At 41.0% G+C, this 26,123-nt stretch overlaps 1 protein-coding gene across 9 annotated transcripts in view; it reads left to right on the forward strand.

Moving 5' to 3' along the window:
- DOCK3 (dedicator of cytokinesis 3) overlaps positions 1–26,123 on the forward strand; it is a 609,762-nt gene that overhangs the window by 497,120 nt on the left and 86,519 nt on the right. For 8 of the 9 annotated variants that reach the window (XM_048858121.2, XM_048858128.2, XM_048858122.2 and 5 more), the window contains exons 20-27: positions 5,168–5,251; positions 5,634–5,734; positions 7,287–7,368; positions 9,592–9,762; positions 14,130–14,322; positions 16,460–16,587; positions 20,040–20,186; positions 24,070–24,168. In XM_048858121.2, coding sequence (XP_048714078.1) covers positions 5,168–5,251; positions 5,634–5,734; positions 7,287–7,368; positions 9,592–9,762; positions 14,130–14,322; positions 16,460–16,587; positions 20,040–20,186; positions 24,070–24,168 — 1,005 coding nt within the window. The remainder of the gene's footprint in view (positions 1–5,167; positions 5,252–5,633; positions 5,735–7,286; positions 7,369–9,591; positions 9,763–14,129; positions 14,323–16,459; positions 16,588–20,039; positions 20,187–24,069; positions 24,169–26,123) is intronic. The other variant, XM_048858124.2, reaches the window with a different exon arrangement.

The raw sequence follows: 26,123 nt of genomic DNA on the forward strand, positions 1-26,123 counted from the left end.
GAGTTATTGTCCCAAAGGGGCTCCACTTTACGTGGGCACACATCCAGACACTTTTTATCAGAGATTTTTCACTAGCAGTGTCCACATGTCTGTGCCTGCTCCCTACACATCCTTGTGCTCTGGACCAATGGTATATTAGCGAGGAGCAGACCCCTGCAGCTGCAGTTCCTTTTCAACCACCTGTAGCTGGAGAGGGAGCATTGTGGTGTCTGCTAGCTTAGCATACCTAGCTGACCATTTATTTTATTATTTTTGTTTCTTCTTGGTACAAGCTGTGCTTTTGGAGGTTCCCCCACCCTTGTTTTTCACAGCAAGGGCCTCTGCCCTTTGACGTCTTTTTTCTGCAGCCTCCCTCCTTGAGCTATGCCCAAAAACCTGGGTTTTAAACCCTGCCAGATCTGCCACGGGTCCTTCCCCTTGGCAACGGGCATTATGGCTGCCTCAGAGAGTCCCACATCCTATCAAAGTGTAAGGTCTGCTCTGGCTTCAGGAGCAGATCCAGGAAGCTGAGGGAGGACAGACTGAAGTTACTGCTTATGGAGCAGTCCTTGAGAGCCACCATCACTTCAGGGTCTGACTCCCCCTGCATACGTTGGCATCAACCTCTCAGAGCATTCCGGTGACGACTTTGGCTCTGGTGAGCAGAGAAAGGGTAGTTTCAGAGCGTTCAAAGCCCTCTAAAAGGAACAGATATCACTATCCCCATATGTGGCTTCTAAAAGAAGGGGAAAGTCACCCCAAAGGCCAGGGATTGAGAAGGCAGTATGGGTACAACTAGGCTTCTACCTCCTCTGGTATCAAGATGTCGGTACTCATGAACAAGACTTCCAGCACACATACTGAGAAGTCTTACGACCAACAGCTCTGTTCAGCACGATTGTCAGTACCCTTGGAGCCCTCCAAACCCAATGACACCAACTCCAATCCAGTCTTTGTGCATAAGGAGCATATGGACCACCCATCCATACTGTATCCAATACCTCTCAACTCACTTCAGCTTGAGGAGCAGTGTCCAGAATTGCTGATACCAACCAGTTTCCTCTATCATGAGGTTCTCTGAGTCACAGCCTGAATCCGCTGTACTGAGAGGTACACGGGGATTTCCTACTGGTACCAGTGCACCCACCTGTCCTGACATACTGCCCAGCTTCTGTGCACCTCCACACTAAAAGTCAGCCACTGGTTCCAACTCAGAATCCAGTACCAACACAACCACCAGTACTGACATGGCTAACAGTACCAACACTCCTAGTTCCTCCGTTAGATACAGGGGGGCAACACCTCCTTGGACTCAGACATTTCTGTCCAGGATTCCACCACATTTCCATTCCAACCTCCCTCTCCAGCAGTGTACCATAAGGACAAGACCCCTGGAACTAGCCAACTTCCAACCTGCCAATGTGGGCAAGAGCACCCTTACTCTCCCTTCCCCTTTCCTTATACACCTCCACATTGGGCTTTCTGGAGCCCTGGGGCTCCTTATGCTGACTAATTTTATAGAATGCCCTCACAGAAGAGGACCTATCAAGAGAAGCAGGCACTGGGGCCCTATTCTCCAGGAAGACCTTTTGAAAGAACAAGAGCCAAGGGCAGAAGAGGCATTACCTTCCAATAAATCCTTTTCCTCCAGAGATGCAGTTATGCTCCTTTCCCCCATCCTACATGGTTGATTTGAAAGTCTTTCAAGAGCTAATAAAGAGGGTGACTGAGAGTTTACAGATTCCCCTAGAGAGAATACAGGAACCCCAGCATGTCTTGCATACTTCTCCTCCAGGCAGGATAACCGTGGCCATTTGAAAAACACTGGCTACCATCTACCTACAAGCAGGAGTGCTGGCAAAAAGTACTATGTGCTGGACAAGGGTTCAGAGTCCCTTTTTCTCCCACCTCTGCCCAAACTCTCTGGTGATCAACGTGGTTAATGAGAGAAACAGGAGCTGTTCAAATCAGCTCCTCATGACGAGGATCTTAAGCACCTGGACCTCCTTGGCTGCAAGAGTTACTCTTTTGTTGAACTGCAATTCAGGATTGCCAACTATCATGCCTTGTCAAAATATGACTACGCGCATCATAGGAAATTCTCTCATTTTATTGATCACTTGCCTCAGGACCAGAAGAACCAGTTTCAAACCATCATCTCCAAAGGCCAGATGATATCAAAGCTTCTTTGCAGGTCTCTCTCGATGCTGCTGGTACAGCCTCTTGTTCATTTTGACCATTTGGTCAAGGGTAACAAATCACCTCACTATGAATCTTGTGGTGCACCACCCTGCCCAATTGCCACTCTGTGATGTACATCTCTCCCAGAATACATCAGATCAGACAGATGGTTACTTAAATTATTATAGTCGGGTTACACCATCCAGTTCAGCCCCATTCCCTCTTCCTCGTCCCTTTTGAGGGACTCTTCCCACAAGGGTCTCCTGGGCAAGAGGTAGAATCTTTCCTGCTGCTGGGGGGCAATTGAACTGGTTCCTCATAGTTTCACCTAAAAAGGCTTCTACTCCAGTTACTTCCTGGTTCCCAAGAGAAAAGGGGGATGGAGACTGAACCTGGACTCTGAACACTTACAAAAAAATGCAGAGATTCAGGATTGTATCCTTAGCAGCAATAATTCCATCATTAACTCGTCATTGATTTATTGATTTGTGCCCCTTCCTATATTCCCTCAGTCCAAACCATGACTATGCATATGGTGCAGGTGGGACCCACAGATACTGCGGATGAAAAATCTCTGATCAAAAGCTCATGGGCCCGTGTGCACCTGTAGGGGCAAAACATCTCGAAGCACTCCAGTTTCTGTACCGGAAATTAACCCCTCCTTATCCCCTCTTACTCCTGCACCATGAAAGAGAGGAAATCTTCCTTGTTATGTCTATGAATTAAAATAACCCGGATGGTCTTTTGTTATCTGATTATATAACATGCACGTATCATTCTGGCCTGTAGGAGCTATGGGAGAACTCTCAGGTCTAGTCTGCTGGGGGTCTGCAGCCTGTGTGTTCAGGATGAATGGGTACAAACTTGATTCCTGTCTGTAATTGTAAAAGAGGTCTCTGGCCATTATTGTGTTTGGGGTGAATGTTGCCTTAACTTATGATTTCCTTGTTTTTTAATGTTTGCATTGTTATGAGAAAGTACAGTTAAGCAACCTTACCTCTAAATTAACCATGTTTTTTGTGTGGAAATATTGAAAAGGTGGCTGTCTCTGAACTCCCTTCCTAAATAAACAAGAATACTCAAAAATTCATTAGTTGCGTGGAGGCAATGATGGAACTGAAACTCCAGTTGACGAGTTGATTTCTGAGCTAAATATGCAGCTCTGCTTGTTCACAAAGCAACAACCTGGTGGCTATTAGTTATAACTGACAAACCTCAAAAATTTTAGCATTTGGACCTGAATAGGCTCAGAAAATGCCAGATGGCTAATCAAATTTATTTCAACTTTTTAGGTTTCTTTTCTTCTATGTCTTGCCCAGATCCTTCCCTTCAGAGCAAGTAGATCATTCTCCCTTACCATGACTCCAACTGCTTCTTAACAATCTACAGGAGGCCTTCTTTATCTCTCTCCGCTTTTCTAAATCTCTCCTTAGGCCTCAAAATAAGAGCTGGTCAGAACATTTCTGACAAAATGTTTTTTCATCAAAGTAAGCTGTTTCACCAAAACTGAAATGTTTCACAGATATGTATGTATTTTGATGAAGTTTTTAACAAGAACATTTGCGAGGTTCAGGAGAGAGAGAGAGAAACCCCAAATTGAAAACCTGGCCTTTTCAGTCCAAACATAGATGTTTAGACACAATTTCATTTTGCAAAAAAATGAAAAAGGTTTTGTTTTCCTTGCCAAAATTTGTTTTTGTTCTGTATGGGAATCTCTATTGTGCTGAGTTCCAACTCTTCTGTTATCTTACATGCCCCAGGCTTCTCCAGATCAAAGATGATATTTCAGAATACATTCACACATTTGTGAGCCTGGAGAAGGACACATCCATGCTAGATATGAAGACAGTGGCTGTCCCTTCTACTAGTTCCAGAAATGCAGAGAGCCCTCCCTGCAATTTATTTTGCAGAATTTAAGAATTGGAAGGAGGTGTGTTTGGCCTCTGGAATAGTGAACCCAAAACACCTGCCCACTTCTAATAGTACTCATTTTTGAATAATGCTACGTATTGAATGTTGCCTTACATGATTATGAGCAAAACAAGCCTACTCCTTCATGTCCATATTTGACTTCTTCACAAAATTCCATAATTTTGAGAATAAATTTTGTCTTCAATGCAATACAGCTAGGGTCTGCACAGGGAGAATTTTTCTCTAGGAAATCTTAAAAAATATGTGGACTTAACATATTCCAAGTGAAGTGCTGACTGACTCCCTTCTGGAATTCACTGCCATTCAGTGACAGCTGTATCTTTTGGGGGGGACTTCATAAATCATTATGGGTTTTTTTTCTTGTTTTTCCACATCAAAGAATCTGATGGAATAGATTGCACAAAGCTAGCCTACAATGCCAGCTATCAGCTTCGCCTATAGCACTGTCACTTCGCTATCTTCTTCTCCAGTGGGTCCTATTTATTGAAATGGAAAGCAGTGGGAGATCAGCACACTGAGCAGCCTGCCATGTCATGGACAAAAGGGGCTGGCATTGTATAGCTAAATTGTTGCACAGATACTTGATAAAAACAACAACAACCACCCTGAATCTCTGTCCCGTAAAATACAACTGTTTTGTACTAACCATGTCTTGAAACACTTACTATTTACTGTGAATCAGTGGATGTGCTTGTATCAGATGTGGAATGCTATCTCACATGCTTTTAGGACTGCAGAACAGTGAACGGTTTTGTCAGTCTTAGGCAATACTGTTGATCTGCCCAGAGACAGTGAAAGGCAAACACTAGTAAATTAAATGAATATAGTTTATAATAAAATAATTTTTGTGTTTGTCATTTTCTTTTATAATTGTTCTTTGTAAAAGGACAGGAGACATTCTTGGCAATAAGTAATTTTTCTCACACCTACTATGGGTGAATCTTAAAGTGGTCTGTTCTTGCAGAATGGTGGTAAAGGCATAGGAAAGTATGTCACATCTGAGAATAAAAGCAGTGCTATTGAATGTAAGCAGGATTTGTAGATTTAAATTCTCTGTCTCTTCCTGCCATTTCAGTTCCTGCAAGACATTCTAGACACTTTGTTTGTGATTTTGGATGACAATACAGAAAAGTATGGCCTGTTGGTCTTTCAGTCTTTGGTAAGTAGCCCCACTCCCATTAGATGAGTACTTTTCTTTCCCTGGTGGTCAGTATTTCCCATGCTCTTATTACCTTACCACCATGCCTTATTGCTAGTATCTTATTACCTTAAAATGTCTGAGAGATTCAGTGGAGGTTCTACCCCTGTAATTTTATTGGGTGCAAGGAGTAGGATAACCATAGCCAAAATATGAGGAGAGAAGGATTACATCCATCAGTATGGGAGGGGCAAACAATAAGTCAAAGAGGAGCATTTCCATTGTCTGCATATGAAAAAAACCCATCATCTAACTGTTTCTTAGCCTGTTTAGCTTGTTCATTTAATCCCTGGTGACGTGTGCAGTTTGCTCTGTTATGGGTTCCCTTCTCTATCTTCCGCAGGTGTTCATCATAAATCTGCTGCGTGACAGCAAATATTTCCATTTCCGACCTGTTATGGATATGTACATTCAGAAACACTTTGCAGGAGCACTGGCTTACAAGTAGGTTGAGTTTTGTCATCACTTTGTACAGTAACGCTCAGACTTTTGAGCGTTATGGGCACCAGAGTTATAACTTTTACACGAGCAGAGTATATCTGGTATTCAAAAGCAAACATTCTGGAGAAGAATTTTGTAGCATGACTTCTAAATCTAACCCCAGAGAAAAGCTGCTGAATGTCATGCTGGTCCTAGTCCCAGTCTTAGCCTGCAGGGGTTCGGAATGCTGTGAAGTGAGGAAGCACTTCATGTCACTCAGCAGCAACTAATTAGAAGCTGTGTTGATAGGCCCCACAGAGCATCCACCCTTCCTATACTAGAAGGATGCTGGCTACTTGAGGCCTGCATGAAACTTAAGCAGGGATCATGGAAATGATTCTTACATTTCTTATCAGGAATGCATCCATTGACATAAGACCAATAGCCTCCATTTAGGGAGACAAATGACCTATTCTCTAATGCCTTTTCCTATGGCTAATTTCAAAGAAGAGGGCAAGTATTCAGATTAGATCAAGTTATTCTGTTCTGTGAGATTAAAGGCAGAATGTTCATTTCCACAGAGAATTAGAAAATTAATTTCCATTAACACTCAAAACAGCGGTGAGCCTTATTTTCCAATATATTACAATGAAATGTTACTTCATGAGTCAGATTTAGAAAGCAGTAGCAATTATCAGACAGGATTGTATTTTACCTTTCTTCCAGATTGCTTCTTGTGCATAATTTAATGGCTCCCAAATTGGATCAAAATAAAGTGAACACAGCAATCTTCCAGCTCCATCATTCTTGGCCCTGGTATTATAGGGAACTCAAGCTATAGTGTATTGAAAAAAATCTTAAATAGGTTACATTAAAAATGTTCTTTTAAAACAGATTGAAACTGTATGGGAATCACAAAGCACAGTGAAGTTCAGAAGGATGAGAAAACAGATTCACAATTTTTAATAATCAGTGTCATCTTTGATCTTAGGAAAATGTTATTAGCACTTCTACTTTCTTCTGATGAGATGGTGTCTAAACAAACTTGTTCTTAAGCATATGTAATACTTCAGGGCATTCTAAACAGTTTTGTGCACTTTAGGAAATTAGGTGAAGGTATTTTCTCTATGTTTTTACATAAGTTGGTCTTTTCCAATTTCAAACAGTTTCTGAAAATTGCTTATCTGTAAGACCCTTACTCAGATTGCTTAGCCAAAAAGAAATACTACATGTATTTTATTTTCTGTAAACTGATTATTTTCTTTGTTTGAAGTGATTTGTTATAACCCCTTTTTGATTCTTTATTTCTTGCCATCTGAGTTAATTATGGAGGGAGAGTTATTTTTTGGTGTCAGAAATTTCTTTTACATTTAAATTAATGTATATGTTGTTACTGTAAACTTGGTTATTTAGACTAATATGCCTAACTATTAAAAGTGAGTGTAACAAGAGAGCATATTGCATTTCTTGCTGTTTAAGGAAACAACTGCCAAGTCATTTAAAAAACCCAGAAGGTTTCAGGGTTGACTACTTTCAGATAATTGCTTGATGTTTCTGTCAATGTGTCTCTTACTAGAGAACTGATCCGATGTTTGAAGTGGTACATGGACCGGTCAGCTGAGCTTGTACGACAAGATCATATCCAGGAAGCAATGAGGGTATGTGTTTGTCGTAAATGCCTGTATGTTCAATGTGGCTGTGGCTTCTAGACAGCTGAGGCTGCTCTAAGGCACATGAAACCTGATCTTGAACAGATTTGCAGTACTCATTTGTCCAGAGCAAATTTCAACTTTGTCAAAAACTGCCCAAATTCTAATCTTAAAGTGAAATTCACCCTTGTGCAGAGGGCCAGTACAAGGTCTATGCCTCCTTAACTCCTACCAAAAGCCTATTTTGTGGATTTAAGTGGTATTTTGTGGGGCACTGGCATTGTGCTGGCCCTCTGCACAGTAGTAAATTTCACCTTTATAGAAGTAACATTTTTATAGTGGTTAGAGCACAGACTGGGAGTCTGAAGTTCTGGTTTTTATTTCTGGCAGTGACACAGACTGGATGAAGCTCTAGAATATTTTAAGAAAACAGTAAATGGGCCTTTGAGTGGACCGTGGTGTTGACAGATACCATCCCACAGAGCATGGATCAGTTGTCAATGAACAGAGCATGATTTTGAAGGAAGACACAGCTTCCCATCCTGTGTGTGAACCAGAGGAATAGTTTTTGCACTAGTTCAGTTCCACAGAAAACAAATAAAATGCTACTTTTTTTACTAAAAAAGAAAAGGAGTACTTGTGGCACCTTAGAGACTAACCAATTTATTTGAGCATGAGCTTTCGGGAGCTACAGCTCACTTCATCGGATGCATACCGTGGAAACTGCAGAAGACATTATATACACAGAGACCATGAAACAATACCTCCTCCCACCCCACTCTCCTGCTGGTAATAGCTTATCTAAAGTGATCATCAAGTTGGCCCATTCCCAGCACAAATCCAGGTTTTCTCACCCTCCGCCCAAACTCACTCTCCTGCTGGTAATAGCCCATCCAAAGTGACCACTCTCTTTAAAATGTGTATGATAATCAAGGTGGGCCATTTCCAGCACAAATGGATTTAAAATGTTAGTTAAAGCATTTTAATAAACACATTTTTAAAATACACCATTTATCCTAGTCTGTACAAACCATATTGTGAAGTTTCACTCCACTGTAAAAAACTCACTGGGGTAATCCTCTGGAACAGCAGTAATTATCACTCACTATATAGTGTTAAATGCTGTATTTCAAGGGGATTATTCCCCCTCTGCCTGGGCTAAATAGGGACAAAGAGAAGTTGCCATATGGGGAGAGAGAAAAAAAATCCCTATCTCTCCCTGCAACTGTATTCAGCTGGGAAAAAAGGGAAGTTGGTTTGCTACTGTACAAACTGCTCCTTGCTAGTAGTAAAGTTATGGCCTTCCAGAGACCCTCACATCCTGCTCCTGCCTCCTTCCACACCCACATACTGCTGTTTCTATACGCAGTTGCAGGGAATAAAGAGAGGCCAGGCCATCATGTCCAGAGTGAAGACCAGGGTTTTTTTCCCAGGTAGGCCCTCTTCTGTTACTCTAAGGGTATGTGAACATTTGGAATTGGAAGCGTAATTTCCAATTTGAGGAGACATATCTGTGCTAGCTCAGCAGCACAAGCATCAGTAGGGGATAGCCATCCCAAGTACATGCCTAGCATATTATACCATCTTGGGTATCTCTACACAGCAATCAGTGGTGTGACTGCAGCACATGTAGATATACCTAAGCTAGCTTTGATCTGGCTAGCTTGAATACCAATAGCAGTGAAGCTGCAGCAGCAGGGGCTATCCAAGCCCACCCATGACCCTGGTATTTACTCAAGTGGCTAGCCTATGCAGTCGGAGCATCACTGCTGTCTTTTCTAGGAACAAAAAAATGTATCCTCAAGTTAGTTAACTCGGGGTAAAACCTGTTGAAGACAAAGTAGTTTATAGTTCTCATGTATGTTAGAAAAATTACTGAAGGACTAGGCTCCCCTTTAGTTTTTAGCTCAACTGGCTAACTTGCATGAAAACTACCTACTGCATTATCTTCACTAGGATTTTGCCTTAATTCAGTTAACTTGAATTAAGAACACACCTTTTATCCTAGTAAGAGATTTCCATAGTAAAGATTGTTGGTGAGGAGGGAACAATTAGCTATGAGCAGGTTGTATATAACTGTGTTTTAATTTACACAACCTGTTTTTCTTTCCCTGTTCTCTGTGAATGAAGAATTCCATTATTAATAATGTTATTAAAATCTTCCTGGTTCTCTTTAAAGCTCTCTTATCTCGCTCTTTCTCTGTTACTCTCATTCCTCTCTTACTCATTAAGGCCTTGGAATATCTTTTCAAGTTCATTGTCCAATCTCGGATCCTTTACTCGAGAGCTACTTGCGGAATGGAGGAGGAACAATTTCGCTCCAGTATCCAAGAGCTTTTCCAGTCCATCAGATTTGTACTCAGCTTGGACAGCAGGAGCTCAGAGACTCTCATCTTCACACAGGTTAGCTATTTTCTATACTTGAATTCACCTGGAAGTGCAGAGGCAGCTATTTTATGCACAAGCAACATATTCATCCGATAGTTAAGAGGCATAATTTGCCCTCTTTTACAGGTTGATTTTACAGAAATGAGTGACATAGTTCCACAGTAAGTTTAGACAGTGAACAGATGCAGAACAGCTGGGCAGTTTTACAGTGAAGGGAGACTTATATTGTCATGTTATGTGGTTAGAGTAGACATTCCATATTCTTTTTGTTTTTATGTTAAGTGTCTCATTCATAAGCATGTCTCAGAATTGGCACAGAGGCATTTTAATTCCTTTATTAGTCACAGAGGAAAGTAAAGCTCAAGTTCATACAGTAGATCACAGCAGCTGCGCATAGTGGAAAAGTTTTGATTGATGTGTAATTAACTAGCAAACCCTAGAAAAATTCATATCCTCAGTTTAACCATCACTACTGGAATCAATGGTGGATTGACTACAATCATATTATGATATCCTTATTCATGTTTGGTAGTGCCTTACTTTGCAAACAGTTCCATTGACTTCAGTGAGAGTTCATATAAGGTAAGGCGCTCCTCAGTGTGGGTAAGGATATCGTAGTCTGGCTCTGTGTTATTCTAAAGATCACTAACTTTTAAATACTAACTAACTTAACATTTTAAACAGTAGGATCTTTTGCTGTATGTACATACCCTAGCTCAGAGGCTCTCAAATTGTGATTTGCATAGAGCTGACTGGTAATGTCGTGCTGCTTCTTGACATTCTCAGTTAAAATGCAATAAAAGACAGTTACAGATACATTTAATATTGTCCTAATAGGATTTTCCATGGAAGCAATTGCTGTAGTTGTCACAATAAAGTTTAATTATCCCAGTGGGAGGAAAAGTGGTCAGCAAGACACTGTCTCTCTCTCTCGAGATGTGGTCCACATTATGACAAAGTTTGAGAACCACTGCTGCAGCCTTTGATTTAATCACTTAGCAAGAGTATGGACCAGGGTCATCAGAAATCACTGCAACTTTCTACCAGGAAACTGACATTGGGGGAAAATAGTGTCTGGGGAAACCATTCTTTTGTTTTTCGTTTGGGCTATCATAAATACATAAGGGAAACTGAACTGAGGACAGGATTGTTCTCTCTCTCTCTCTTTTTTGCCCTGTGTTACTACTGTCTTTCGAAATGTCTTCACTTCAGGCATTTGTATATTTATAAAACCTGTCCTGTTTAATATTTGAAAAGTTTACTTTTTGTTTCCCACTTGCCATTGTGTTGCCCCCTCGACCCTCATTGCCCCATAGGCCCCTCAGCCTGGAGGACAGGTGAGCGGAGCTGGGACATGTGCCCCACAAAAGTGTGGTGGTACTTCAAGGCCGTCGTTTAATTCTGTAAGTAATAATCACCTTGACTGCACCACTCTTTCATCATGGATGTGCCCCGTGACTCTCCTTTCCCTACCCAAATCCATCTTTTCCTGCATATAATCTTGGAGTGCAGTGTACAACTTCAGGTTTTCTCATGATGTGAAATATTCTGATAATGGATTGAACATGTAGGATTTCAAACACTGAAAATACAGTACAAGTGGTCATCAATACCTATGTGAGTCAACTTGTGCAGGAGAACCAACGATGAGAGGAAAAAAGTATATCCAATCAGTCATAAAAGAGAACGGATATTGGGTCTTATTCATTCTTCAGTAAACAAGATATATTTAATAACTACATGGTCATGAAAAACAATATCAACGAGAAAGAAAATACTATAGATCCAATATTGAAAGAGAAGAGAGATTGGATCTTATGCATCCTTCATTATAAAGGATGCTTAACATATTAATAGTCAGGAGAAGCAATGGTGGGAGAGAAGATATTTTAAACAAATGATGAAAGAAGACTTACTTGGACCTTGCTCATCCTTTCTGCTTCTACCAGGATGATTGTGGCAAATGGCAATTTACAAGTTCAAGCCTTTTGTTATAATGATTAGGTTCTTTAAGTGCATGTATCATTGTATGATAGTAACACTAGTCCAGTGCTTGTCTGTTGAATATTTCATATCAATACTGATCCAATAATGTTCCAGCAAAGACTTAAATCTAATGGTGAAGATGGTAATTTAGAACAGCCCTGTTCCTGTTTCATTGTTTATATTTTCATACACTGATCCAGAGTTAGGTCTTTTGAGTGAATAAAAAGCAACCCAGATAACTGGAAAGCTATTAAGCCATGACAGAAATGCTCAAGGCCTTAGCAAAAAAAAACAAACAAACCTTCACACTTCTCCTTTCACCCAGGATGTTAGAGATCTCTCTCTCCATGCTCCTTTCCCGACCATCACAGTGAAATTGATTCTGCCCTCTTTCCAGTTCAATGATCTGACAAGAGGAATATACCAGACCATTGCAGATACTTGTACAGAAAGCAGCCATACCCTTCTAAGAATTAATAAACCACCACAGAGATCCCGCAGGTTATCTAGCATAATATTGAACTATTACTAGGTTTCCTAAATCATTACAGAAATCCTCCCACTCAGAAGATAGATTTATAGGCAGGCTTCAGGCAAACTGTTGCAAGAATACCCAGGGCCATAATACTGATATCTCAGGCCATTATCCCGAAGGCTGTCTCAGACCTCTCAAAGTTAGTCTACAGAATCATCAGATTATCACAGAGATAAACTGATGTAGAGATTCACAGCCATTGTAATAGCCTCCAAAAAGATACCTTGAAATATTTCAAAAAACTGATACACGTTTAATTAAACTAATAATGTTGCATGTGATGGCACTTGTAAGCTCTTTAGGCCACTATGTAATCTAAATTGATCACATGACAAGATGCTGGGGGAGATAACAGGCAAGAGAGATGGAGGAAGGGGTGAAGGAATATAGAGAATGTTATGAACTATACAGGACAAATTGTTAGTTCTAAAAGGCTTTTGATTTTATTTTATTCATAATTGCATTTTTTATTTTTATTGTGTAAAGGACATTAGCTAGAGGATCATTGTTTGTTGGAAGGATTGTGGATAAAAGTGTTTTGAAGAGGGAAATTGTGTGGTATATAGGATCAGGGAAGACATTCCAAGTCTAAGGGCCAGCATGAAAGAAGGCACAGAAGTACTTCTGGGAGAAAAAAAAAAGTATGTGGAGGGAAGAAAGATTGGCAGAATAGAGGAGAGTGGTGGACAGCCACTGATGAGACATAGGCAAGAGCAGAGCTGGAAAGATCCTAACAAATTGAGTTCAATTATTTTGAAATTGTTATGCAAGGGACTGCAGAGTCAGTTAAGGGATTCATAAAAAGGGATGATGTGATCAAAAAGTGAGTTTCGTGGTGACATTTTGGATAGATTGGATAGGAGTGAGGCAGCTGTTGGGAAGACTAGAGAGGAGGTTACAATAGTCCAGGTGGGATGTTATTAAGACACACACAGGGATTTTGGATGCACTGTAAAGGAGGAAACAGGATTTTAAAACATCCTGAATATGAGGGGTAAATGGGTGGAGTTAAGGATAACATCAGGCGTGTGGGCCTGGAGATTGGGAGGGCTCATGGAATTATCTACTGTCATGGAGAAGTGAATAGGAAGGAAGGACAGGAGTGTGAAATGAAGAGTTCTGTTTGTGTTACGTTGAGGTCCTTCCTCCAGTCCAGAGATACCTTCAGGGATAACTCCAAGGTACTAAAGATACCCCCTTATCACAGAAATAAATTTTGCTCTATTATTTGCATGGTATGATGCATTATTTTGATGCAAAAATACTCTGCCTCACTGTTGTAAAAGTACAGTAGTATCGCGTGGTGGTGCTTTTAAGGGTCTCTCAGTATCTTATTTATGAACAACCTTTCAGAATGGTTTGTAACTCTCCCTTATTAAGTTGTTTCAGTGCAAAAATCTTTATAGAAGTTCTTAACTCAGAAGCACTTTTTTTCATTAAAAGATAAAAATCAAGAAAAAAATATTTGGACCAGTTTGGGTGTTTGGTTTTTTTTGACAGGAGACCAAAAAAGAATCTGTTTAACACCATTTTACAAACCGTGCGGCTATAATATAGACAGTACTGTTCTGTGTTTTTTTAAAATCACTCTGTGCTCAACTTATTCTATAATATGTTGATATTGCAAAGTTTTCAGAACAAAAAGCTCACATACCGGAAGTGCTTTGCTTTTGTGAGCTGCAGGGTGTTACAAAGATAGAACATCAGCCACCATTTTGAATGTAATAGCGTTTTTCAGACCCTTAACTCTGTTTTACCATTGTTTATTTGTATTTCACACATATATATCTATGATGTGCCATCCCTATTCTGTGGTTAGAGAACTCAAAACTGTCATAACTTGTTCATTTTCTTTTTTCAGGCTGCTTTACTGAATTCCTTCCCTGCTATCTTTGATGAGCTATTGCAGATGTTCACTGTGCAGGAAGTTGCAGAGTTTGTGAGGGGAACTCTAGGAAGCATGCCCAGTACAGTTCATATCGGACAGTCGATGGATGTAGTTAAGCTGCAGTCTATAGCACGCACTGTGGACAGCCGCCTGTTTTCTTTCTCAGGTAAGACAGTAGCAGCCATTTGTAACACTTGCAGCTGAATGCCCCTGGTAAATCTAGCAAAGTGATAGTAGGATTGTATTGCATTTTTTGCAGCTACTTTGTGGAGAACCATTCAGTGAAGAATACAAATAAACTTGGAGTTGTTAGCTATGTTGTACTTATGGTGTATGTATGTATATATTGTTCTACATATATGGAGCTTTTCCTACAGAGAAGAATGTGGTGTACGATATGTGGTATGCCCCCATAAATAGTGTGACCTCAGATAGTGTAGAAAACATGAGATTTAAGGTACAGAACAATACACTTAACTAGCATATCCACTGATTAAAAACATTCTAATTAAGTGATCCAATTATTATGATTATCAGTGCTCAAAGGAATGCACTGTGCTACAACTCTAGTATTATTTCTTATTACAACTGCATTGAACAAGACAAGACAATCCCTGCCCCAGCAAGCTTGCAGCCTGGAAGATACTCACTGAAAGAGGAGCTGCAATGAGAGACCAAGGAAAGAGTCACTTTAGATAAAAGAAAAGGAGTACTTGTGGCACCTTAGAGACTAACCAATTTATTTGAGCATGAGCTTTCGTGAGCTACAGCTCACTTCATCGGATGCATCCGATGAAGTGAGCTGTAGCTCACGAAAGCTCATGCTCAAATAAATTGGTTAGTCTCTAAGGTGCCACAAGTACTCCTTTTCTTTTTGCGAATACAGACTAACACGGCTGTTACTCTGAAACCTGTCATTTTAGATAGGGTTTTTTAAAAATATATAATCTGAACATTTTTATTTTCAACATTTATGGGTCTTATAAAAGAAGTGGGTGTTTTAGAGGCATTTGAATGAGGAAAAGGTGAGAGCCTGGTGCACTGAGATGGGGAGGTCATTCCATGTATAAGGGTCTTCTTGAAAGTAGTTAAGACGACAGGAGTGGAAGAAGAAAACAAAAAGGTTTTAGATGGCATATTTGTCCAAAGAAAGAGACAGAGAGGAAACACAATAGAAGGTGAGATCCAATAAGCCAGGGCTGAGTCTGCCAGGGCCTTGAAGGTGAGGAAGAGAGGATTAAACTTTACTAAGGTGGGTGGCAAGAGGGAAACAAGTGAAGCAGATCAAAGAAGAGGGCAGTGATATTGTCTGATTGGCAGGCAATGGATTCTGTTTCTTTAAATACTTTAACCCTATGGGTTAATATATTTTCGTTAGGGTTCTAAAAGGAAGAGCTAAGTAAACCTGACTCCTCTCTGTTAGCTTCTTCATCTCCTCCTCCTCTCTTTAACAAGGGATTCCGGCATCCAAAACCCTCCTTTACCTGCCAACCCTACATCTTCTTAACCTCATTGCATTCCAATGAGCAGAAAGCCTTATTGTTCCTTCCTGTGTTCCTTTTGCTACTGGCCTGTTTTCCTTGCACCTATCCACTCAAACGTGGGGCTGCCTTTGGTGCTGATTTCTATTTTCTCCCTACTCGTGAGTCTTTTGCAGCCTTTCTACAGGGGCTTCCCAGAATAAAGGAAGGGCAGGGCCCTGCAGCTGGTGAAGGCAAGACCATTGGCCAGACATAGTAGAGGAAGGAATGAGGAAATCCTAGCATTGAGGAGTCTGGGCCAATCAGAACTTACTGCAGGCAAGACTCCTGATGTGGCCCTACCTCCCAAAAGCCAGAAAACCTCCCTGCTTCTAACATTGCACCGTTTCCACTATTTTGTGCAACGAAGACAGTTAGGTCCTTAAGGTGATGAACCCACAAAGATAAGCTAATTTCCTACGAGTTAAATATATACAGAGTTTGACTCACTAAGCTGCTGTGAAAGCAGCATGAAGTGAACAAAGGGCCACACAGCTGGAAATTAATTCTAGCAAATGGCAATTCACACCTGTTTGCAAGCACATTCACAGTAGTCATCAGGCATGCCATTTATGAATTCATTAATTCATTGTTTAGTGTCTTTAAAATGCATTGCATTGAAAGTCTTTCAATCGGGGGGCAGTTAAGTGAATTCTGCTGTATCAGCATCCTATATTAATACTAATTCTTTGGTTTCCACATACAAGGTTTTTGGATAATATCAAGGTTGCTGAAATTCTGGTCTGTCCTTGAATAATTCTGAGTCTTGTTTCCCTATTTTAGAATCCCGGCGAATCTTGCTTCCTGTGGTTCTTCATCACATTCACCTTCATCTGAGACAGCAGAAGGAGTTACTCATATGCTCTGGGATCCTCAGTAGTATCTTCTCCATTATCAAGGCCAGCTCCTTGGTAATCTGCCCACCTGTCTTCTCCATTCCAACACAAAATTGCTGAAGCACAATCTGAGATATATCCAATAGAAACTATATCTTTTTCAGTGAATCTTTTTATAACAGAACTCTAACTTTATTAGCAGCAAGAGAATTCCTTAAGTGAATGGCTGCCTTTGTGTGTATGACTCAGAGCATTCTGGTTACAGCATGTTCTTGCTGTAAAAAACCCACACACAAAAAACCTCAGACAAACCCAGCAAGATTGACACTGTTTAATTTTCTTCACCCTAGCCTGGAACTCACTTATCTGTGGTGCTCAAACATCCTACCCAGTCCTGTCACTTGCAGTTCTGTAGGAAACAGTAACTTTATGGTGAATGTTAAGAGAACTCTAAAATTATCAATGAAATCACACTTATTTTCAGAAATTGCTGCTGATTTAAACAGCCAGCTTTGATCTTCCAGATACTCTTATCTCAAATGCCACCTCAGTTGTTTTTTTAAAATGTTCACAATTTCCTACAGGGCAGAGAACTATCCCGGGTTACTCCAAAGGAGGAAGTCTATGGTGTTTAAAATAAGTCACATCAAGGAGTATTTTGAAATGTGCACTGTAGTTCTGTAAGTTTGAATGGGATGAAAGAAATGATAAAATAAAGCAATATTCCCACAGAACTTAGGGGAATAGAAGTTAGTCCTACTGTGCCATGGAGTACACAGGTGTCTCAGTATGGCTTTATATTAGGTCTGTCAAGCAACTAAAAAAAATAGTCTCAATTAATTGCAGGATTAAATTAATCATGCTTAATTGCACTGTTAAACAATAGAACAGCATTTATTTAAATATCTTTGGATGTTTTCTACGTTTTCAAATATATTGATTTCAATTACAACACAGAATACAAGTGTATAATGCTCACTTTATTTTTTATTACAAATATTTGCACTGTAAAAAATAAGAAATAATTTTTCAATTCATTTAAGACAAGTACTGTAGTGCAATCTCTTTATTATGAAAGTTGAACTTACAAATGTAAAATTGTGTCCAAAAAAAGCTACATTCAAAAATATAAAAAAAGAATAACTTTAGAACCTACAAGTCCACTCAGTCCTACTTCAACCACTCGCTCAGACAAACAAGTTTGGTTACAATTTGCAGGAGACAATGCTGCCCCCTTCTTGTTTACAGTGTCACCTGAAAGTGAGAACAGGCATTCGCATGGCACTGTTGTAGCTGTTGTCGCAAGACATTTATGTGCCAGACGTGCTAGAGGTTCTTTTGTCCTTTCATGCTTCAACCACCATTCCAGAGGACATGCGTCCATGCCAATGATGGGTTCTGTTTAATAATGATCCAAAGCAGAATGGACCAACGCATGTTCATTTTCATCATCTGAGTCAGATGCCACAAGCAGAAGGTTGATTTTCTTTTTTGGTGGTTTGGGTTCTGTAGTTTCCCCATCTGAGTGTTGCTCTTTTAAGACTTCTGAAAGCATGCTCCACACCTTGTCCCTCTCAGATTTTGGATGGCACTTCAGATTCTTAAACCTTGGGTCGAGTGCTGTAGCTATTTTTAGAAATCTCACATTGGGACCTTCTTTGCGTTTTGTCAAATCTGCTGTGACAGTGTTCTAAAACGAACATGTGCTGGGTCATCATCCGAGACGGCTATAACATGAAATATATGGCAGAATGTGGGTAAAATGGAACAGGAGACATACAATTCTCCCCCAAAGAGTTCAGTCACAAATTTAATTAATGCATTATTTTTTTAAATGAGCATTATCAGCATGGAAGCATGTCCTCTGGAATGGTTGCCAGAGCATAAAGGGGCATACAAATGTTTATTATATCTGAGATGTAAATACCTTGCAACACTGGCTACAAAAGTGCCATGCGAATGCCTGTTCTCACTTTCAGGTGACATAAACAAGAAGCAGGCAGTAGTATCTCCTGTAAATACAAACAAACTTGTTTGTCTTAGCGATTGGCTGAACAAGAAGGACCGAGTGGACTTGTAGACTCTAAAGTTTTAGATTGTTTTGTTTGAATGCAGTTATGTAACAAATCTACATTTGTAAGTTACACTTTCACAACAAAGAGATTGCACTACAGTATTTGTATGAGGTGAATTGAAAAATACTATTTCTTTTGTTTATCATTTTTACAGTGCAAATATTTGTAATCAAAAATATAAAGTGAGCACTGTACACTGTATTCTGTGCTGTAATAGAAATCAATATACTTAAATGTAGAAAAACCATCCAAAAATATTTAATAAATTTCAATTGGTATTCTATTGTTTAACAGTGCAATTAATCACGATTAATTTTTTAACAATTTTTTGAGTTAATCGCGTGAGTTAACTTTGATTAATCGACAGCCCTAATTTATATCTTTTGATGTGTTCCAATACCCTTCTATCAGGGAGGGAAGAGGTGAGAAGTCACATATTATAACATTGCAGCCATATGACAGTGTCTGCTATGTAGGGCAATGTTTATTTTCTGCCTTCGAACCTCCATCTCCAGGAATCTCTTTTGGTAACTGTCAGGGTTCCTTCCCCAGTCTGAACTCTGGGGTACAGATGTGGGGACCCGCAGCTTAGGTTAAAGCTTCCCCAAGGCACAGATTCCTTTCTTGCCTTGGGATTGCTGCCACCACCAAGTGATTTAACAATCAATCAATCAGGGAAAGGAACACTTGGAGTCCTATTCCCCCCAAATATTCTCCCAAGCCTACACCCCTTTCCTGGGGAAGGCTTGAGCATATATCCTCACCAATTGGTTACAAAGGACTACAGACCCAAACCCCTAGGTCTTAGAACAATGAAAAAATCAGTCAGATTCTTAAAAAGAAGGATTTTATTTAAAGAGTAAAAAGGTAAAAACCACCTCTGTAAACTGAGGCTGGTAGTTAACCTTACAGAGTAGCAGAAAATTCAACGAGCACAGAGGAACCCCCTCTAGCCTTAGTTTCAAAGTTACAACAAAACAGGGATAAACCTCCCTCTAGCAAAGGGAAAATTCACAAGTTGAGAAAACAAAGATAAACTAATACGCCTTGCCTGGCTGTTACTTACAAGTTTGAAATATGAGAGACTTGTTCAGAAAGATTTGGAGAACATGGATTGATGTCCGGTCCCTCTTAGTCCCAAGAGCGAACGGCCACAGAAACAAAGAACCCAAAACAAAACCTCTCCCCCCAGCAGATTTGAAAGCATCTTTTGTCCCTATTGGTTCCTTTGGTCAGGTGCCAACCAGGTTACTTGAGCTTCTTAACCCCTTACAGGTAAGGAGGAATTTAGGCTACTCCTATGGTTATGACAGTAACAATTCTTCCTGAGCTTCTCTAAAGTTATCAGAGTTCCATCATGAAGGCCGTTCCTGGTGTGATTGGAGCTGCACATTTGGCTTACCATTTCTGTCCTCAGCTACTAATTGTCTGTTTTCTTACTGCTCACTGTAGGAGGCAGATGTAGGGGAGGAGGTTGAGATGATGGTGGAGAGCCTCCTGGATGTACTTTTACAGACTCTGCTTACTATCATGAGTAAATCGCAGTCTCAGGAGGCGGTAAGAGGGCAGCGTTGCCCGCAGTGCACAGCCGAAATCACTGTTAGTAACTAACAATCAGGTTCTATTTCCTGCTTCTCTAACGTTCAGCTCCCTTTATCCCACTCCCTCACAACCACCTACACCTCATTACCATCTCTCCTGCATGAATGATCACAGCTTTCTCTCCTTCCCTTCCCACTCATGAAACCATTCTTTCCACTCTGAAAAGAATCGGTCACAGTGCACTAGTCAGTCTGCTTCACGTTTACATCAGCAACTGATGGGGCCCAGGAAGCTTTCCTCATTGCTATAGTTACTGTCTTGGATTACATTTGAAGTTATGATTGCAAATTATCATTTGGTAGTCTTTGGCATATGCCAATTAGGTGATGATTTAGAGCTCCACCTCTAAATGGGCACCAAAATAACACTGGGAATATCATGATTCCTCACCAGCAGGCCAGTGCCATTCACTTCAGTCCCTGGAGAGATTCTGCTCAACTGAACCACACTTATCACTTCCCACAAATGAAACAGGTGCATCCTTCTGGAGAAGGAAACAACAGATAGGAAATCGAGTGTGTTGCTGAGCTGGGTGGGAGGAAGGGAGCAAAGAGATGAATATAGCACCAAACCTGATCTTTTCAAAGGGTGCTAATAAGCGTACAGCTGGCCCAAATTATTCAGCAGCATGGGATAAAGAAGGAATGAGAATTCTTCCCTGTCTTTCACGAAAAGAGGGGGGAAAGGATAAAAATCCCATCCAGTCTTCTCCCTTTCTGGACTCCTTGCACTACATATTCTATCCTAACCCTATTTTTACTTGATTCAAACACTGAGCAGATATTAGCGCCACTTGTGTTGTCAATCTGTTCTCCAAAACGCTTTCCATCCAGTGTTAATTTTCTTACAAATTGGCTGGGAATTTGAGTGGGTTGTGCAGGTAGATGTACAGTCAGTGCCTCCACACTAGGAATAAAGAGATTTCCTAACCTCTTGTTAGCTATAATGCAATAAAAACATGAGGTAAATTCCTAATGAAGAAAAGGCAGTTTGTAGGGGCGAGTCTAGGTTTTACCTTCACTTGCTAACATGTGCTAATAAAGTTTGCAGATGATACAAAGCTGGGAGGTATTGCCAATTTAGAGAAGGACCGGGATATCATACAGGAAGATCTGGATGACCTTGTAAACTGGAGTAATAATAATAGGATGAAATATAATAGTGAGAAGTGTAAGGTTATGCATTTATGGATAAATAACAAGAATTTTAATTATAAGCTGGGGATGCATCAATTAGAAATAACAGAGGAGGAGAAGACCTTGGAGTATTGGTTGATCATAGGATGACTATGTGCCGCCAATGTGATATGGCTGTGAAAAAAGCTAATGCGGTCTTAGGATGCATCAGGAAAAGTATTTCCAGTCGGGATAAGGAGGTGTTAATACCGTTATACAAGGCACTGGTGAGACCTCACCTGGAATACTGTGTGCCATTCTGGTTTCCCATGTTAAAGAAGGATTAATTCAAACTGGAACAGGTACAGAGAAGAGCTGCTTGGATGATCCGAGGAATGGAAAACTTGTCTTATGAAAGGAGACTCAAGGAGCTTGGCTTGTTTAGCCTAACTAAAAGAAGGTTGAGGGGAGATATGATTGCTCTCTATAAATATATCAGAGGGAGAGAGGAATTATTTAATCTCAGTACCAATGTGGACACAAGAACAAATGGATATAAACTGGCCACCAGGAAGTTTAGACTTGAAATTAGACAAAGGTTTCTAACCATCAGAGGAGTGAAGTTTCGGAATAGCCTTCCAAGGGAAGCAGTGGGAGCAAAAGATCTATCTGGCTTTAAGATTAAACTTGATAAGTTTATGGAGGAGATGGTATGATGGGATAACATGATTTTGGTAATTAATTGATCTTTAACTATTCATGGTAAATAGGCCCAATGGCCTGTGATGGGATGTTAGATGGGGTGGGATCTGAGTTACCCAGGAAAGAATTTTCTGTAGTATCTGGCTGGTGAATCTTGCCCATATGCTCTGGGTTTAGCTGATCGCCATATTTGGGGTCGGGAAGGAATTTTTCTCCAGGACAGATTGGAAGAGGCCCTGGAGGTTTTTTGCCTTCCTCTGTAGCATGGGGCACAGGTCACTTGCTGGAGGATTCTCTGCTCCTTGAAGTCTTTAAGCCATGATTTGAGGACGTCAGTAGCTCAGACTATTGGTGAGAGGTTTATTGCAGGAGTGGGTGGGTGAGATTCTGTGGCCTGCGTTGTGCAGGAGGTCAGACTAGATGATCATAATGGTCCCTTCTGATCTTAGTATCTATGGGAAAAAAAACACAACTGTCTTTTCTTCACTATGATTTTACATTCTTTTACTTACATCTGTTAGCTAATACATGTACCTGTAAGAACACACCTTTTTCTTAGTAAAGACAAGGTATTAACGTTAAGTGGAGTAGCTCAGAAAAGTTTATAAACATTCCCAAGCACATGGGCAGCTACTTGAGTCCATCTGAAAAATGAACTTGCCCAGGAAACCCCCAGATATAAAATCTCTTCAGAAACATTCTTCATGAACATTCATATTTAGCACAGTATCTGTAATATGTGACACAAGATTAGGTACTTCTTAGAAAATCTTTGCAATAGTTTTAAAATAAATTGTTTCAATGGCTTAGAGACACAATTGCTACAAGGAGACATGTTTGGTAGTCATAGCAGGGAACTAGTAAGGTGGAGACAGATACCATTCTTGACTGCTACTGACTTGCAACGTTATCTTTGGCACAATGCCTCACCCCTTTACGCTGTACTCTTCAAAGGTGTACAAGTGGGTGTAGCGGGGTGGGACTCACCCATGTGGTGCCTCCTGCTGGTCATCCAGGGAATTAGTATTCCAGCCTCTAGAGTTCCCTCTGCAAGCCGGTGTCCCTCTTGCCGCTGGGCCCCTAGTCCCTCCTGGACCCCAGTGTCCCCTTTCACGCCTGGGTGCTGCCACCTGCTGTACCCCACACAGATCTGGGTCTCCCCTTCCCAGGGAACCACAAACTCTCTACCCCCACCTCACCTCAGTCTATGGCCACTGCCAGTCATCACCTAGCCCGTTTCCTGGGGCCGACTGCAGTGTAAGCACCACTCATCATAGGCAAGGGGAGGTTGGACCTGCTGCCTCTGCCTACCCCTTGGGTTACCCTCTGCAATCCCAGCATCTATTTGGCCTTCCACTAGGCCTGCAGCCTGGGGGGTTTCCAGGCCGGAGCTCCTCTAGCCTTCCCCCAGCCCTGCTCCACCTCAGGTACCTTGGTATACTCCCAGCAGCCAGGTCCCTCCCTCTCAACAGGCCAGAGAGAGAGTCCTTCTGTACCTGGCTTCACTGGCTTTTATAGGATCAGCTGGGTCTATTTGGGGCATGGCCACAGCTGAGGCTGCCTCCCAATCAGCCCAGCTTTTCTGCTGCCCCAGCCCTCTCCCAGGGCCGTTTTAAGCCCTTCCAGGCAGGAGAGGGTAACCACTTTGCTACAGTGGGGATTTTTACTCACCTTTGTAAAGCGCTTTGAGAGGCTATGGTGAAAGGAACTATATAACGGCAAAGTATTATTTACTATGTAAGACCTTGATTTCAGAGCAGTTTCACTTCTCTTACATACTAGGAGAGAGAGAGAGACCTCTTGACTGTCAGTATTGACCATTTAAACTCTGATATTTGTAATAAGTCCTATGAAAGCTGAGCCTCTGAGATTTTTTGCTATGTATTAACAGGAACTAGAGATCATTTGTCATACAGTATTTTTAATCTCTGCACATGAGCTTTTCTTCCATATGCATTGGTGCCATTTCAGACCCCACCTTTTACCTCCTACCTCAGGTTGAATTTTACATCTAAAAAATACTTTGATTGTCTGGACTGAATAATTCTTCATTTACTTGACAGGGAGAGTATGTGTCCTGTCTCTTGTCTCTGCTTCGTCAAATGTCAGACACTCATTTTCAACATTTACTGGACAACTTCCAGAGCAAGGATGAGCTAAAGGTAGGACGTAACATCATGGTTTTTAGAAGCAGCTATTAAATATTATCCTCAGAAATCAGATAGATGACAGTGCAGAAGGTGTTTTCACTTACTCTACTGAGCATCCACATTCACTACAGATATAGTCCCTATTTGTTTTATATACTTAGTTTCTTATTATCAGAGAAAAGAATGGTCCAGTGGTTAGGACACTAGCCTAGGAGTTGGGAGTCCCTACCTCTATCCCAGGCTTCCTGTGTGACCTTGAACAAGTCACCGAAGGTATGTCTACATTGCAAAGAAAAACCCATGGTGCCGAATCTCAGAGCCTGGTTCCTTTGGCTTGTGCTCATGGGACTCGGACTGTGGGGCTATAAAGAGCAGTGTAGACATTCACGCTTGGGCTGGAGCTGAGGGGGAGGGTCTCAGACCCTGGGCTCCGGTCCAAGCAGGAACATCTAAATTGCTCTTTTTAGCCTGGCAACCCAAGTCCTGCAAGCCCAAGTCTGTTGACCCAGGCTCTGAGACTGTGCTGAAGGTTTTTCTCTGCATTGTAAACATACCCAGAATGTCTCTGGTATGTCTACACTGCAGCTCAGAGTTGTGATTCCCAGTGTGGTTAGAAGAAAATGGGTACTTGTGGCGCCTTAGAGACTAACTAACAAATGTATTTGAGCATAAGCTCTCACCCTGAGTTAGTGGAGTGTGGCTCTTGTGGCACTAGCAGTGGCTCAGGATAACTGCCCAAGTCCGAGCCTGCCCAACCTCCTGGGTCTGCGCTCAAGTGATTAACCTGAGCCAGCGCCGCAACTTCCACACTGCTATTTTTAGTGTGCTAGCACGAATCTGTCCACCGCACTGGGAATAACACCTCTCAGCTGCAGTTAGTCATACCCATAGCACTTCCCTACCTCATGGCAGTGGTGTGAGGATAAATACATTAAAGATAGCAAGGTGTTCAGATCATATGATAATAGGGAGCAGATAAGTACCTGGGATAGATATCATTATGGTACTTTGTGGAACATAGCTTGAACTACAGACTAGTAGTCTGTACAGACTAGAAAATCCAAAGTAGTTTATTCTGCAACCTATTGAAGGGCATGGAATATACATAGGAGCTCACTTAAGAAAAGGTTTGAAGTTTGTTCTTATGTCAAAAGATAATTATATTCCAAGGCTGACTTTTGCATACCAAGCAGAGAAAAGTCAACAGCAAATTTTAGCTTGGTCTGTTGGAGTAGTGGCCAGCCTACTCTACCTGGTATGCTTCAACAAGCTCCCCAAATTCCCATTTGTGAGTGGTGACCTAAATAATAGCTATTATGAAGATTACGAAGAGAGAGTTGCTTAGTACACTGTTTATGTACCCTCACTGGTGGCTTCCCAACCGTTATCTGTTTTGAGGTGTCCATCTCAAAGGGAGAGAAGCCTATCTGTTACCTTCGCATCAGTATGAAGGCAGCATGTCTCAGATCACAGTAAATGGCTCTGAAGTGCAGATTAACTTCAAGCAGCAATACATAAATCTGATGGAAGTAACAGTCATGCTGCCACTTTCCTTTCACAGTATGATGATGGGGTTATATACAAAATGTTTTTGTGGCTAGTGTGACAGCTCAGTAATAGAGTGAATAGTAATACCAAACTGACACCATGGTAGAAACCTGTTAAAACACTGAACAAACAAGGTGGAACAGGATCTGAAGTGCTTTTGGAAGAGGTTGTCAACTTCCAATTATTGTATATACCAATGAAAATGTATCCTGAGAAAAGCTGGGTGGCTCAGAGATACAGACTTTGGGATAACAGAGCCTCTTACCTCCAGGTTGCTAGGTTGAATGGAGCTCAAATTGGTAGTGATCTAAAGTTAACTTTTGATGACTTTTTCAATAGTGCACATGATAAGAGTTGGCACTCTCATACTGAGTCTTAAGTAGACATGGAATATACATAGGAGTAGAGCTTGTTGGAAA

The sequence above is a fragment of the Caretta caretta genome, chromosome 7 (genome assembly GCF_965140235.1).
Source record: "Caretta caretta isolate rCarCar2 chromosome 7, rCarCar1.hap1, whole genome shotgun sequence".
In the NCBI taxonomy this organism is placed as follows: domain Eukaryota; kingdom Metazoa; phylum Chordata; order Testudines; family Cheloniidae; genus Caretta; species Caretta caretta.